The following is a 17,083-nucleotide window of genomic DNA, read 5'->3' as shown; positions in this document are numbered from 1 at the left end:
TACTTCTGTTCTCTTGGCTTTGTTGACCAAGATAACTGTTAGTGTCAGTCTTTTGTAAAGCACTTGAGCACATTTTAGTGTTAATAAGGGCCATGCAACAGTGTGTTGATGAGCTTCATCTAATCGAACAGCATGGCCAGGGACAGGGTAAAAGAAGAGAAGAACTTTGTGAACAGGATAAAAAATGTCTAGGCTGGTGGAGTTAGAGTCTAGTAAATTCTCTGTATTGGAACATGTGCCTGATGCCCATAAAAACAAGAGCAGGAGGAAATGTTTGGAAATTTAAGTCCTGATTTCGCACAAATGTTGAAAATGTTTCTTCATACACGGAGCAATAGACACATGGAATAAATTATCCACCATGTTTAGAAGCTCTTCAAAAAATTCCTTTCACCTCTCAACAATTTCTTCACCTAAAATCATTGTTTCCCAACCACTGACGAGAACAGATTGGGCAGTATCTCCCGTTTGTGGCCTATGATGACATCTCTGTCAAATCTGGAGATCATATGGAGCAAGCTCACTACTAGGTGGTGATCATTGACCATTCAGCAGTCCTTATTACCTGAGTGTCCTGAACATATGATCTCAGATCACATGACACGACTAAAAATGTTATAATTTACCTTTAGATCAAGGTACTCTGACACTATAGGTACACTTACTGTATGAGAGACGTTGTTTTTGAACATGGTACTCAACCCAGACAGTTCATGACTGACCTAGAACTGCCACAACAAGTCACCGTTTGGATTTAGATCAGGCGGGCCATTCCTCCATGTCACACCTCTCCAGGTTCTGTGTCATTTTCAAAGGTCAGAATTGAGATCTCTTAGTAATCAGTTGAGGGTAGCATTACAAACACCAAATTTAGTGTCTCTAAAAGGCCAAACACTCTGAATAGTTCTTCAGTGCATACTCACAAATAAAATTCAGTTTTCCTCTCAGAATTTAAAAGTGGATGAAAGAGACCACCCTAGACTGAGAAGTTTGGTTCCAGATTCAATAAGGTAGATAGTCAAAGGTCTAACTATCCAGTGTGGAAGTTTATCCCGTGAAAAACAAGTCGTGAGACAAGAAAAAAGGTTTGGGGACCGTCCCCGTATATTGCCCTAAGACAATATATGAAAAAACAGATCAAAAGTCTTAAGTTGAAAGCACAATTGACAGTTTTACTTTTGAGACAATGGTGGTTTTATACAAGAAAGGATTATGGGAACAGGAAATGGTTGGCGTGAAGTGACGTTAGAAACAGGAACCGGACGTAACGTCATCATAGTGAGCCGGAAGTGACATGACCTGAAAGAACCGGACGTGATGTCATTGAGGATGACCGGAAGTGACGTTGTCGCGGCCATATTGATACCTGGAAGTTGAGGCAATTATTTTTCTTCTGGTTTTCTGTGGAAAGAAGAGATCCAGGTAAGTACCATGTGACAGACCCATATCTCATGATAGTTCACTCACCTTTAGGCTCTTTGACTGCCTCCTAATCGCACGTGTGTGATACCAGCTAATATCTAGCCTTTATTTTTTTAACCCCTGTACATAATTTCAGCTCCTTCCCCACCAGAGGAGTTACATTCTAACTCCCAAGAGCCAATTTCTATTGTCATGAAATTACCATGCCTGTGTCCACCTCTTGCCTATCATCTAACTGACTTTTCATTTGACTCTCACTCCTTGCCTTGTGAGTGGTAAGCATTAATGATGATTGCATACAGATTTTTGAGACCATGGCTAACCATGCTCCAAGAGTCATTTGGCCAATAGGAGCTTCAATGAATATCACTCTAAGGCTTGACTCCAGGCTTCATGAGGATTCATTAGGGATTGTCCAAGCAACAATAGCATAAAGATCACTGAGGTATGCAGGCTCTTCATAACCAAGCAAGAGTCACAATTCTAGGAGAGATGTTTAAATGTATGAAAATACATAAAAAATTAATGTTGTGTGAGGTGTAAAAGGAAGAAACTTTAGTCACCAAAAGATTTGAGGTACCAGATTGTCACGCCATTTAAGTACACATGGGTAATAAGCGACTCCAGGTGAAAAGCAAATCAAAGGTTCATTGAGATCACTCTGCCTTCTTCAACAACAGCTTGCCCACTGAATAAACGACTTCTGTGGCTTCTGTGTCAGCCACCTGGAAGTGTTGAAGTTTCTTGCCAGAAGTGGAACTGGGTGACAGGTCTCCCAGTGGCCAAGCATCGGAATTGTGGGTAATTAAGGAGAGGTGATCAGTGGCAGTGCCACCTCTTTGCTTCAAATGGTATCGATGATGATGTCCCCTAAATACACATGTGTGACAGTGGACACTATATCATCTTATATAAATAAACCTTTAAGCTGTTGTTTCTTTGCACTTGGTGTGGAACAGCAGTTGTAGAGTGCAGCAAGCCATTACAGTGGGCCTACAAGCCATTATACAGTATATGAAAAGTGAGAAAAGTTATCAGTGGATCACAATGCTTTCAAGATATCTAATGGATTTCACTTGGAGCAACCAAGTATGATAGTCTAAAAACAATGATGGGGAGCAATAGCTGCTAGGTCACTTCTGTTTGATATAATAGAAATAAATTGGCGGGGATGGAGGGTAGCAACTCATGGGGAAAAAAAACAAGTTGTTTTGGTGTGACTTAATGTTGCCTTGACAGCAGTAGTTAAAACACAAAGCAGTTCAGAATTTCAAGAAATAAAAGAGCTTAAAGCCAAACATTCACCCCATTTTAACACTGTGCATATCTAGGATGAAATCATGTAAATTTTTTTTTTCGAAAAGGGAAAATATGAAATAGTTTTCACATCCTCTGCCATGTTTTATCAACTGATACAACTGGGAAAATCAATAATGAGACCCAGCCAGTTGGAGAAGAAACAAAAAGGGCTTATTAAAAGCAACAACAGTATGGGGCAAGATCCATAGTGGCTGCTAGTAGCTAACCTCTGGTTTTATGGGCAGCTACAATACATTGTGTAATAAAGGCTTCCATGCAAAGGGATTTGCTGAGTGTAGACTCTACAACTACTGGCTTATTTCTTTCCCATTTGGGATACATTTCCATGTGAGAAAAGAGCTGAAAAATATAGCAGATCTTGTTTTGGATTTGAAAGAGTAAAGGCCTGAGTAAACCTTGGCAAAGATCATACTGTAGAATGTAGTTGTAAAATCCTGTTTATCTCTGATTTGAATTCTGCACAAAACCTGTTTATACAGAAGTACAAAAATACGGAAACTATCTGAGAGTAAATTGCTCATAGTGCTTTTTGTTCCTAGAGTATTCCCCTTGCGGACATTCTTTTTTAATTAGACTGCTCTACCTCACCTATTCGTGCACAAGTTTAAGAGTGTTAGAGCCAGCTGGCTTGCAGCAGACCGGCCATAATAGAGATTTGTTTCAGTGCCAGAAGTCTTCTAAAGGTAGATTCTGGGTAAACTGCCGGACGTAAAGGTTTAGATTTTGTTTCCTTTATGGAAATACTTTCATGTAGAAATTAACAAAAATTACCTAAGAACTTAAGAAAGATTAAGATGAAGGAAGACCATATGCTCCAGTCCTGATTGCCCAGTTGTATTGGCACCACCTGCCAGCGCCTCCCATAACTGAAGAATAAAATACTAGTAACAATTACTGTTTTCCTTCTTTTAAATAGGCATAGTAAAACAAACAAACAAGAACAAGCTTATGTCATCACCATGTCCATCTACTCGTCTGCTTATCCACACATAAAGTTTCTCTTGAACCAATAACTATATTTTTAATTTTTCATTTCACCATGAAGAGAGAAGAATGTCTAGTTTTAGCATTTTGAGGAGATTCGAATGTGTGCTGTTTAAATAAAAATAACATCTCAGAGCCTAACAAGGAGTACTGATACCTTCATGGCATCAGTTGTACCATTGGTGGCTTAACTGTTGCTTTTGATGGCACGTGTGTGACTGATTGAAATATGATGTTTTTATCTTAATCTTTTTTTTTTTTTTTTTTACTAAGCCAATATTTGAGAAGTCTCAACTAGCAAAGGATTAAATTGTAACTGTGGTACTGATTGAACAGTTCTTCTTATTAATCATCCTTATGCATGAGGCAGATTTGTATATAGTGATCCCCTGCTATATCGTGGTTCAGCTATCGCGCCCCCGCTACATTGTGGATTTATTATTATTATTACTAGGGGGCTCCACCCCTGCTCGCTTCACTCCCCCACCCCCGGGTTTGGTTTACCGGATAAACAATTTAAAGAGATTGTTATTTTCATTGGAATTGTTACATATGCATTATTTTCATTTTTACTTTAAAACTTTTGTAAAAACAATATTTGTCCTTTATTTCCTGCCCCAGGCGTGGGTTAAATCTCTTTCTCACGGGACTTATAACACTGCTTCCGTTGTGAAGGGGGGGGTCTGAACGCATGCTAAAGAGATGCGATTGGTTCAGCTGGTGTCTTGCTGCTGGCCAGCTGTGTGATGTGCTTGTCGCGCTTTGTGTCAATCACTTAAAAGCCTGTACAGCAGCTGTCCTTTTGCCACTTCACGTCTCTGCCGATAGCGTTCTAAAGGGGTTAGGGGTGTGATGGCTGAACTCACGCTAAGCAGAAGTGTTTGGATCATCTGCTGGCTTGCTGCAGCTGCTGCTGGCAAGCTGCGTGCTCTGCTTGTCATTGTTTTAAGAGCTGGGAGCACCTGAAGTGTGTCTACCAAAAGCATTCCAACAACTGCTAGGTTAGATGTCAGTGAACTTGTTTTAAATTATTTGTAAGTAGGACGTGACGTGCAAAAGTCACCGTCTCATGGGTTTTGCTTCCTAAGGTTGTAATGTCTAGTCGTGTGTGTCATCAAAGTGTCTCTCCGAGATGATCTGGTCTCGATCGCTTCGCTCAACCCCCCCGGAGGTGCGCGTCACTCCTGCCACTTCGTGTCTCCCCCGCTCACATTGTGAAGGGGGGGGGGGAGCCGAACTCATGCTAAGGAGAAGCGGACGGATCAGCTACTGGCTTTGTGCTGCTTCTGCCAAGATGCCTGTTCTGCTTGTTGCTCTGCGCGTCGATCATTTAACATTCTGTACAGCAGCTGTCCTTCTGTCTCACTGCCTTGTCTTGCGTGACGTTAAAATGTCTCTCGCGGGATATCAAATTGTCTTCTGAGAAGATCAAGCCTCATCTCCCTGGTCTCCCTGCCAAGATTTTTCTTTTATAATAGAGAGATGTTACTCATATTCTTAGCCTGACATCCACATATCATATGTGTTTACAAAGTTTTTTTTTTTTTTTTAATATATTTTTATTTTATTAATTTTCATTGTAATCATTCCATACAAATAGATCAATTTATAACCCAACAAAATTGAAGACAAATCAAACCCCACCCCTGAGAAGGAGAGCTTAGCTAAAGGAAAATTGCTTAGGGCTTTTTAATAAGGCAACATTAAACAAAAGAAAGGGAGAAGTAAATATATATGTAAATATGAGATGGAGAAGGGATTTAAATGCGGTAATAGTTATTTCTCTTATTCTAAAATAATACTGATTAAATCCTGCCAGGTTTTCAAAAAATGTTGTACAGATCCTCTAACTGAGAATTTGATTTTTTCCAATTTCAAATAATATAAAACATCGGTTTCCCACTGACTTATCAGAGGAGAATTAGGATTCTTCCAATTTAACAGAATAAGTCTGTGTGCCAAAAGTGTAGTGAATGCAATCACCGTTTGCTTGTCCTTCTCCAATTCAAGTCCGTCTGGAAGAACACCAAACACAGCTGTTAATGGGTTAGGAGGGATTGTGACCCCAAGGCTGTCTGAAAGGCACTTAAAATTTTTGGGTCAAAATGATGTTAGTTTGGTGCAGGCCCAAAACATGTAACCCAGTGAGGCAGGAGCTTGGTTGCAGCGTTCGCAGGTTGGATCCTGCCCTGGAAACATTTTGGACAATTTTAAGCGAGACAGATGAGCTCGATATATAATTTTTAGTTGAATAATTCTATGCTTTGCGCATATAGAACTCGAGTGAATTCTCTACTTTGCTACCTTCCACTCCTTTTCTGATATATTAAGAGATCTTCTTCCCAATGTCCTCTTGGATCTTTGAAAGGTAGGGACTCTAATAAGATTTTATATAATGCGGAAATATTGTTTAATTCCTCGAAATTGAGCAGTATCTTTTCCAGCATTGTGGAAGGTGCGAGGTGGGGGAAATCGGCAATTTCTGTTTAACAAAATTTCTAATTTGAAGATAGTGAAAGAAATGTGTAGCTGGGAGGTTGAATTTTGAGCGTAATTGTTCAAAAGATGTAAATATGTTGTCTATATAAAGATCTCTGAGCATTTTATTCCCAAAACTTTTCCAGATATTAAAAACTGGATATACTTGCGAAGGTTGAAAGAGGTGGTTCTCTTGCAGAGGTGCCACTGATAAAAGATTTTCCATCTTATAATGCTTTCTAATTTGGTTCCATATTCTGAGTGAGTAAAGCACAATTGGGTTATTAGTATATTTGCGATAACTTGCATTTATTGGAGAGCAGAGCAAGGAGTATAAAGAAGTACTACAGGATTTTACTTCTATTGCGGACCAAGCCTGTGTATGTTCATTTATTTGTGTCCAGGTTTTTATGGCTTGTATTGTTTGCTGCCCAGTAATAAAACTGAAAATTAGGTAAAGCCATGCCACCTTCTGCCTGAGGTCTTTGTAGGGTTGCTCTTCGGATACGTGGGTGTTTTGAGTTCCAAATGAATGAGGTTATTGTTGAATCTAACTGTTTAAAAAACGATTTATTGATATACAGTAATCCCTCGCTATATCGTGCTTCACCTTTCGCGGCTTCACTCCATCGCGGATTTTATATGTAAGCATATTTAAATATATATCGCGGATTTTTTGCTGGTTCGCGGATTTCTGCGGACAATGGGTCTTTTAATTTCTGGTACATGCTTCCTCAGTTGGTTTGCCCAGTTGATTTCATACAAGGGACGCTATTGGCAGATGGCTGAGAAGCTACCCAACTTACTTTTCTCTCTCTCTCTCTTGCGCTGACTTTCTCTGATCCTGACGTAGGGGGATTGAGCAGGGGGGCTGTTCGCACACCTAGATGATACCGACGCTCATCTAAAAATGCTTAAAGATTATCTTCACGTTGCTACCTTCTGTGCAGCTGCTTCCTGAAGCGACATGCTGCACGGTGCTTCGCATACTTAAAACCTCGAAGGGCACGTATTGATTTTTGATTGAAAAACAAACTCTGTCTCTCTCTCTCTTTGTCTGCTCCTGACGGAGGGGGTGTGAGCTGCCGCCTTCAACAGCTCTGTGCCGCGGTGCTTCGCATACTTAAAAGCCAAACAGCCCTATTGATTTGTTTGCTTTTCTCTATCTCTCTGACATGCTCTGCTCCTGACGCGCACTCCTTTGAAGAGGAAGATATGTTTGCATTCTTTTAATTGTGAGACGGAACTGTCATCTCTGTCTTGTCATGGAGCACAGTTTAAACTTTTGAAAAAGAGACAAATGTTTGTTTGCAGTGTTTGAATAACGTTCCTGTCTCTCTACAACCTCCTGTGTTTCTGCGCAAATCTGTGACCCAAGCATGACAATATAAAAATAACCATATAAACATATGGTTTCTACTTCGCGGATTTTCTTATTTCGCGGGTGGCTCTGGAACGCAACCCCCGCGATGGAGGAGGGATTACTGTATATTGGAATGTTTTGAAATAAAAAGAGAAGTTTAGGAAGGATATTCATCTTAACAATGTTAATTCTTCCGGCTAGAGTGAGATGAAGGGTTGACCATCTATGCAAGTCTTGCTTAATTTTTTCCATACAGACGGCAAAATTTTGTTGATAAAGAGCTTTATGTTTACTTGTGATGTTTACCCCTAGGTATTTAAACTGATCTGCTATGGTAAAAGGTAGGGTGTCTAATCTAATATTATATGCTTGTGAATTCACTGGAAAGAGTATACGTTTATTCAGATTAATTCTAAGACCAGATATCTTTTGAAATTCTGTTAGTGCTGTTAAAACAGCAGGGACAATGTTTTCTGGGTCTGATATATATAAGACCTTATCATCTGCATATAGAGAAATTTTCTGTTCCAGTCCTTCTCTGACAATCCCCTTTATCTGATAAGAATTTCGGCAGTGAACCGCCAGTGGTTCAATAGCGATTGCAAACAACAGTGGCGACAAGGGACATCCTTGTCTGGTACCACGTTCTAGCTTAAAGTAGTCTGAGCAAATGTTATTAATACAAACTGAAGCTTCTGGATTGGTATACAGTAGTTTGATCCATGCACAAATATTCGGGCCAAACCCAAATTTCTCCAATGCAGTGAAAAGGTAGTTCCATTCAATCATATCAAATGCTTTTTCTGCGTCTAATGATAGTAATATCTCTGGGGTGTTTGATTTTGCTGGTGAATATATAACATTAAACAAGTGTCGGAGATTGGAAGATAGGTGTCGGCCTTTAATAAATCCAGTTTGCTCTTGTGATATTACCGAGGGCAGCACTTTCTCCATCCTTCTAGCTAGAATTTTTGAGAGTATCTTAACATCATTATTCAGGAGTGAAATTGGTCTGTATGATGCACAAAGTGTGTTTTAATAAGTTTACATGTGTTTAAAGCATGTGGGAGGGGTATTTCAAGGCTTAAACTATAAAAAAATGTTTATTTATATGGTCTTTCTATATCGCGGATTTTCACCTATCGCTGATGGGTCTGGAATGTAACTTCTGTGATAGGTGGGGGATCACTGCATTTAATTTCTGAATGTCATGCGGGATTGTTTTTGTAACTTGTAATAAAAACATGAAGAAACTAGCAATGGGATTCTATGCACTACATGATAGTTAAGAAGTAAAAACTTATTTTCAGCTTTTAAATATGCTCTTGCACTGAACAATACCACCCATTACCTGGCCACTTGAATGTTCAGAAAGAAGCTTGCAAAACACTCCCTATGACAATAGATAGAAAATTGCTATGACAAATTTAACATGGCACTCTTTTTTCAAACACTGACGGAAAATGTTGCATACCAACAGTGAATTCTTAGTGTTATGAATGACACCAATTCCGAGGATTATACTAAAAAATGAGCATACAGCCAGTAGATGATTGACATGAGACAAGAACTGTAGTGAGAGTTCAAGCTTGGGACATAACAAAAAGAAACAAAAGAGCAGGTAACCAAAATCCAATGCCAAGAGAGAAATCAGTAGTTGAAGGCAGAAAGGAGTTCAATAAACCAAAACAAAACCTAAAAGTAGGGCCTACTTAGTTTGAAGCTAACTATACAGTAGTTAATAGGAAGTTCATTGTGCTAAATTTTGAGTAATCAGTTGCCTTTTGTACACTGAGTGTTAGGCCATCACCTACCAAAAAATTACAATCATAAACTTACTTAAAGTGAATCATTTTATCAAATAATTGCATCATGATTATTTTCATCTATGTTTAGTGATGCGTTTCTCAGAAATTAATCTGATTAAAAAAAAATAAATACATTTAAGTTTATAAATTACTGATAGTCAGAATCTGTTCTAGGTTATCAGTCAGTGCCACATGGCTTTTTCTAAAAGCGTCCTGAGGGTTAACACTTCCGCATGTCCTGAATTGACTTAATGCCTTTTTTATTAGCCAATCAAAAGCACAAAAAATTACTGAGATGGGTTGGCGAACACTCTCGTACAATTGTGTGGGTGTAGCTACATGAAATGGGCACATGACATGAATTCTCGAAAATCATTTCAGAAGAGGATGCTTGCCTAAAAGTTAAACATTAAGCAATTGGGACAAGATGAAGTTTGTATTATCATAAAGCAGCAATTGAGTGATTGTGGCAAAGTTTATTTAAGGATGTTGTCTGTATGAGGACAAGCCTATTATTGTGATGAACCTTTGGCAGCATTTACTGATAGGCATACAAATTCCATCAGCCAGTAGGAGTACGCTGGAAAGCCTTTGGTGTATAATTAATCAACCATAAGCTGAAGGAAAAGGATTAGGGTGAAGCTGCTGTAGCCTTTAACACACAACATCTAAGTGTGTGTTTGTAGCAAAAAGTAGAAGTTCCAGTGCAAGGTAATGTGACTTTTGTCTGAAAAGTGAGTATCTATGTATGATGTGAATTATTTACTTAAAATATGCAGGTTCTAAAAGATAACACTCTTCGTAGCAGATATATTGTACGGTAGAACCTTCATATCCATTGGTGATACGTTCCAAGACCTACCATGATAAATAGCAAACCCTATTCTGTACACCAGTCATTTTTCATTTACATACATACTTATGATAAAGTTTAAGTGCAATAAGACATTACTAAAATTAAAAAAATAATAAAACATATTGTGCATTATTATACTTGTACTCACTCTCTCTCTCTTTCTTTTTTTTCTTGAATGAACAGAATTCTGATGTTTTAGTTTAACCCTCAAGGGACAGTGGAACAATGAAAAATATCTTGCACACACACACAGACTTTAAACACATTTTTCCATTACATTTTTATATTTATTTTTTAAAAAATGTCTTTGCATATTGTGGTTACTCATCAATGTCTCTGTTCTTCATTGTTCTTCATTGTTTTCACTGGTTGAATGCTGTTCACTGATTTTCTTAGGCTCTAAAGAACTGCCTGCATCCCTTACATATACTTTGGTACTTTGGGGCCATTATTAAGCAAATTAAAGGTTATTTTCACAACAATACTGTGAAACTGTGGTAACAAACATAGAAAGCAATTATGGTAGATGCTAAAGGCTGGTTTATACTGTACTTGAAGTTTCAATGCAGTGGAAATGACATCAGACAAATAGGCACCCCCCAACCTAGTGCACTGCCAGCACATGCTGTATTTTTTGCAGATGCAATGAAACAATTATTTGTTTCTGGAATTATCCATTGAATATTTTGGGGCCTCAGTAATTTCCAGATAACTGAAACCGCAGAATTCATGTATATGAGGGATCCACTGTATATTCCATAGAACCAGAGTGAGATTTCAGCAATCAGCTAACAATCCACCATGATTACCAAAGGGTATTTCACACACTGCTTAAATCCTATAATTTAAGGTATAATTAGAAAATATTAGCCTCACATTGAGTTACCAGTGTGACTGACGACACTGCCTCAACAGGTGAAGAAACCACATGACACCACTACTTGAATTGATTTTGTTTTCCCTGTAACAATCAAGTAAGCTCCTGCTTCTTTGATGTCCGCTTGTTAGAACAATATTTAGGTTTTCCCCACTGTCTTTTGTCTTGGCATTGTACCCCAAAAGACTCTTACATTTCCTTCTATTGACACCGTCATAAGTATCTCCTTGTTGTTTAAATGCAGTTCGACAGGATGGAGGTTGGAGTCACTGGTCCCCATGGTCTCCGTGCTCTGTCACCTGTGGTGAAGGCATCATTACACGCATACGTCTGTGCAATTCTCCTGTTCCACAGCTCGGAGGCAAGGACTGTGAAGGCAGCGGGAGAGAGACTCAACGTTGTGAAGCGGAACCCTGTCCCAGTAAGTGCACGGCTTTAAAAATTCAATGAAGGAAATCTCATATGAGTAAAAAGGGAAATATACTTCTTGTCTCCTCTTAATATTTTCATCAATTGTTTGTTTTACTTTGTTGTGTATTTGTTGTTTTTATGATAATGCAAATCACTATGAGGTACTCTATAAAAACAATGTGTATTGTTTATATTCTTTTTGTTAAAGGGAAAACTATACCGTGTCTGTCCAATTTTCTTTTTTATTGAATTTATTAAAAGCAAGTAGCATTCCATACAAATGACTCAAACTTGACAAAACTAATATCAATTCAGCCCTCACCCTTGAGAAAGAGAGGAAGGCCAACAGCCAAAGTAAAACTTTAAGAGTAGAAAAGAGGGGAGAGAATCCTTTTCCCCAATATAAATGCTTATTCTAAAAAGTTATTGATTAGATCCTGCCAGGTTTAAAAAAAAAATAAATATCAGATTATTTTACCATCCATAAAAAATTCTTACAGAAAATGAAAATCAGAGAAAAATGTTCTGTCTATATAGTATCGCTTGAGTTACCTAAGTTGTGGTATGGCATAGTTCCCTGTGAAAGAGGAGCCAAAGGCACTGTACCCAATAAAGACCTTGCCATTCATTTTGAATCAAAAACTCATCTTATGTATTTGATTAAATCGAACTGTAGTGGTTCTGAACGTATTATGGAAATGATGGTTGTTAAGACTGACCTTATGGCATTGCTTACTAAAACGCATCTCTATTAGGCTGATGAGCTCATTGCATCATATGTGTAAAATGGTGGTCCAGGAGAAGAATCAAAACAAGCTGTTAGCTTCTTCGGCTTTCATTATGATTATCAGAAATAATAGGGAGTTTACGGTTTGTACTGGAACAGGAAGATTAAACAGTTCTAGAAATATTCTAACCTAAAGTTAGTTTGCAGCCAGCTCCAAAATAAACCATACTAGTAGTTTGTATGCAATATTATTTTATTGACATACTTTAAAAGTGCTGTTAATGCATTACACTTAAGCAACCACTATGTGTGAAAAACATTTTAAAAATCTTTACTTATAATAAGCTGAAAAATAATTCTGTTCTTTCTGGAAAAAATTGAATCATTGTCTGGGTTTGGTTTATATTATCAACTATTTTTTATATTTGTTTCTGATAAAGAACCAATCTCTTTACTAAAGAAGGTGATGCTTAATAAAAAAAGTATTTATTTAACTAGCTTAATTATATATGTATTTTCAGGAGGTGCAGCATTATTTGTTCATGTACTGTATGTAAACCTTAACACCATCTCTAATAGTTTTACTGTGAACTCATAATTCAGACTGACTAATTTCTGGCTTTGCTTCATAGTTGATGGAGGCTGGGGCCCCTGGTCACCATGGGCTACCTGTTCTGCTACATGTGGAGGAGGTCTGAGGGGACGGTCCAGAATCTGCAACAGCCCCCTGCCACAGTATGGAGGCAAAAAGTGTTTGGGAGAGGACAAAGATAGTGAAATATGTAACAAGAAAGACTGTCCTATTGGTATGTTATCTCATTTTCTTACGGTTTTCTTTGGGGACTTTCAAAACTCAACTTGATATCATTTTGGAGAAATTAAGGGACTTGGGTTTACGAATTTTGTTTCCTGTTCTCATCAAAATGATTCTATTGCTCTAGTACACATGCAAATTTACAAAAAAAAAGTGAAGTTTTGCTGGGGAAATCAAGTGAAGAAATGCAATGCCTTGAGTGTGTCTAGCAGCACAAACTTTGTAAAGCTTCAGTGCCACATCACTATAACACCCCAACTAATATGGCTCAAATGAAAATTGACAATGTGGACAGATACTAGGATAAATATTAGTATTAGGAAAGGGTGCTTACTAATATATTTTTAATATTTTTTAAAATTTTTAACTATATCAATAACCAATTAAATGACAACCTTTCTGCCATTGAAAGACTGTTAGATTTTAAAGTTCAACGAATATATTATAAAGGGGAGAGTCGTGTACTTTTAGTGAGCCGGTGTCAACTCGATTTTGAACTCATGGCAGCTTTTGCACTCGGACTTCTCTTTTCTTCATGCTGCTTGGCAGAGAGGACAGAAATAATGACATTTAGCAACTCAACAAATCATTTAATTCCACTACAGTTTCCCTTTCCTAAACCTTCAGCTGTTTAAACTGTCAGCACTAGCCATTAACTGCGGGTTAAGTACATTGACAGTATGTCTGCAGTCACCAATATAGGGCAGCGACTAAATCCTCAGATGATGCCTGACAATTCCTACAGCAGGCTCTGGCTCAGTCTCAAAGGTGTGGTCCAAGAACATTTCTGAGATTCCCCTTTAGAGAATGAATCCAATTATCTGTCAGGCTAAACAATTAGTCGCTCCACTCCACCCACAATTTTTCTGAAACACTTATCCCAGCTTAGAAAGAAAAGCTGAACTCTAAACTTCTTGAGACATAAAATTCCAGCTGAACAGGGCTAGAAATCTTACAGAATAGCAGGCAAGGACAGACTTGATTTGTTCAGATATGTCTCTGTAACTGGCTGGGTGTTTAATAAGATTTGAGGTTTAGGGCGGTGGCTTGGGGATGAATAGTTAAAAAAATATAAGGTTAGCTTAAATTACCCTAAAGTATATTTTCATATTAAAGAGAAAATCTGTCATAAATATAATAATATTCTTTACATTTATATAGAACCTTTCTCACTACTCAAAGCACTCTCCATGCAGGGAAGGCCAGGGACGTGAACCCATGATGTCCTTACTGCGAGTCAGCAGTGCTACTACTACACCTCCTGCGTGGATACTATTATTCATACATTTTTCTTCATGTGTAAATCTGTTAGGAAAACCCTGGAGTGCCTTTTCATTGTTAGCATTATTAGTAAATCCTGGGACAAGTGAAGAAATGCAATGCCTTGTGTGTCTAGCAGCACAAACTTCGTAAAGCTTCAGTGCCACATTGCTATAACACCCCAACTGACATGGTTTGATTTAAAACTGACAATGTGGACAGATATTAGAATAAATATTAGTATGAGGAAAGGGTGCTTACTTATATATTTTTAATACTGTGGATTGCATTAATGCTCGACAATTTCAGACCCAGGCATTAGTCTGCATATCATCTTCCTGTCCTGGACAGTTTTCCTCTGAATTGTGGTTTCCTCCTACATCAAAAATATGTACAGTTTAAGCTAATTAGCAACTCTATAGGTTTTGCATGAGTATTATAATAATAAAATGGCCCCTATTTCCTGACTTGCACCTCATATTAATGGCTTTGCTGCTCCCCAAGTAACCCTTTTCCCAAATTGTATTTGAATATCCAAGTTGGGAAAATGGATGTAGAAACAAACAATATTTGTAACCACCTTAGTTTCCTGGAGTTCAGGAACAGAGAGAATAAAAACATAAGACATCAGTTGGTTCCCAAAGCTGCTTGTTTTACTGATGATAGGAGATTGGCCTTTATGTAAAACACTGTCTGGAGCATTTATAGCGGTAAAGGTCTCAAAATAAATTTTTGCTGCCAAACGTTTCCCTGAATTTGTATCTCTTGACTGGATTATCACAGATGGGTGCCTCTCTAACCCCTGCTTTGCTGGAGTAGAATGTAACAGTTCCCCAGATGGCTCATGGGAATGCGGACCCTGTCCTCAGGGATTCCACGGCAATGGGATTTCCTGTGAGGATCTCAACGAGGTATGCAAACCTATGGAATGACTGACATTTTCTTTTAATTAGGGAGGGATTTGTACTGGTTGACCTAACCTTCTTTAACCTTATTTTCTTGACCTTTCCCCAACAGTGTGATTTGGTATCTGATGTGTGCTTTAAAGTGAATAATGTTCAAAGATGTGTTAACACTGATCCCGGATTTCACTGTTTGCCTTGCCCACCTCGATACAAAGGAACCCAGCCATATGGAATGGGTGTGGAGGCTGCCAAGAAAAACAAGCAAGTAAGTCTCACTTTAATGAAATTCAGCAGACACGTCTATTTATCGTGCAATGTAAGAGCTGGGAAAACTAAGTGGATCAATAGTAGCTGACACTGCTGCATCTCCTGAGCTGGACTTGTAGATCTGTTGGGCTGTTCTGGACTAATGTAACGGCCAAAGACAGTGGAATTTATACAGTAGTGTTACAAATGAAATCAGTTTACTCTGTGACATGCAGAACCCCATGTGTTTTATACAAATACCAAACAATGTTGATCATCTAATAATTCTTAAAAGTATGAAATGAAGCATTAATATATTTATATTTGAGCATACAGCAATAAGCAGCTTTTTAAACCTACCCTGCTCTCAATGCTTGCTAAGTGAATATTAAGTGATCTGTCAGATACCTCAGAGTGATAACGCACATCTAAGATATAAAGATATAAATACCTGGTGATTCTGAGAGTCACCGATTGTAAGTTTTAACAATTTTGACCTACAGAGAAATACACTAGACTCAAACTGATGTTTCATAATTTTCAAGTATTTGGTAATTGGATCAAAATATTGTCAATATCCTTCAAGTTTTTGATTCTTTGCCACCTTTTAACTGCACTTCGAAATATCAAGATAATATAAACTTATTGTGTGAACCTACATTTTTTGTAGGCTTGGTAATAAGATGAGGCACATGTTTATGTACTATTACAATCTATTTTAAAAATATTAATTTTCAAGAAGGACATTTTTGTGCACCTTTACAGTACACATGTTATGAGACTACACACCAGTAAGGCAGCCCTTGGGGTATCAGAGTTGCTCCAAGTTCTGTCTGACAGTTATGCCCCATTGCTGAGTAATGGTGACTTCCTGGATTTTACTATAAGGCTTTTGGTTTAGCAAATCTCAATGATGTTGCACATGAAGTCATGCCCAGAACAGCAAATCCTTCTTTTTTTTATATTAGGCCTTTTGCTTTTCCTGCGTATATCATAGGTACATACATGGGGGGAAAACAACTGGTGTGGCAAAAAGCATATGGGACAAAAGAACACTGACAAAAGAGTGTCATGACAAACATGTGGAAGAAGCATGCATACAGCTAGTAAAGTATCAGTGTCCTGTGCAATTTATAGTGATGCAAATACAACAAAACATATAACTCAAGGAGGAACACAAATGGATTGACAACACAAAACCATATAAATTAAAGAGTGACCATACTGTGCAGTTAATAGTGGGACTGCATTGTGACTTAGTCAAGGCTGACATTTTCAAAGGATTTACATGTTTTGGGGATCCTTGAATATGTCTGTGTGTCTACATGAATGTGTGTCATTGTGTAAGTCCGTGTACATGATACCAAGAAGGCAGTCCATCAGTATGAATGACACTTGGCATGGCTATTAAGATTTTAAAGTGCTATAAGTCTGTCACTTTTGAGCAAAATTATATACACAGATTTTGCCTTAAAGAAATAACTACATATACCTCAGGTATGTAATAGCGTTCTGCAATATTTTTAAAATATTTTAAGTGGTATTACATTATTGTTACACTAGGGCAGGCGTCAGGATTTCTTTTTGCATTTCTCAATTTTTGCGATTTGTT

The 17,083-nt window shown here is 38.0% G+C and overlaps 1 protein-coding gene across 3 annotated transcripts in view; it reads left to right on the top strand.

Annotated features, from left to right (window-relative positions):
• thbs2a (thrombospondin 2a) overlaps positions 1-17,083 on the top strand; it is a 93,948-nt gene that overhangs the window by 24,138 nt on the left and 52,727 nt on the right. For all 3 annotated transcript variants that reach the window (XM_028821005.2, XM_028821004.2, XM_028821006.2), the window contains exons 9-12: positions 11,353-11,529; positions 12,879-13,052; positions 15,104-15,231; positions 15,338-15,490. In XM_028821005.2, coding sequence (XP_028676838.1) covers positions 11,353-11,529; positions 12,879-13,052; positions 15,104-15,231; positions 15,338-15,490 — 632 coding nt within the window. The remainder of the gene's footprint in view (positions 1-11,352; positions 11,530-12,878; positions 13,053-15,103; positions 15,232-15,337; positions 15,491-17,083) is intronic.

The sequence above is a fragment of the Erpetoichthys calabaricus genome, chromosome 15, assembly GCF_900747795.2.
Source record: "Erpetoichthys calabaricus chromosome 15, fErpCal1.3, whole genome shotgun sequence".
In the NCBI taxonomy this organism is placed as follows: Eukaryota; Metazoa; Chordata; class Cladistia; order Polypteriformes; family Polypteridae; genus Erpetoichthys; species Erpetoichthys calabaricus.
Note: the sequence above shows the minus strand (reverse complement) of the source record. Positions and strands in the feature narration are given on the sequence as shown.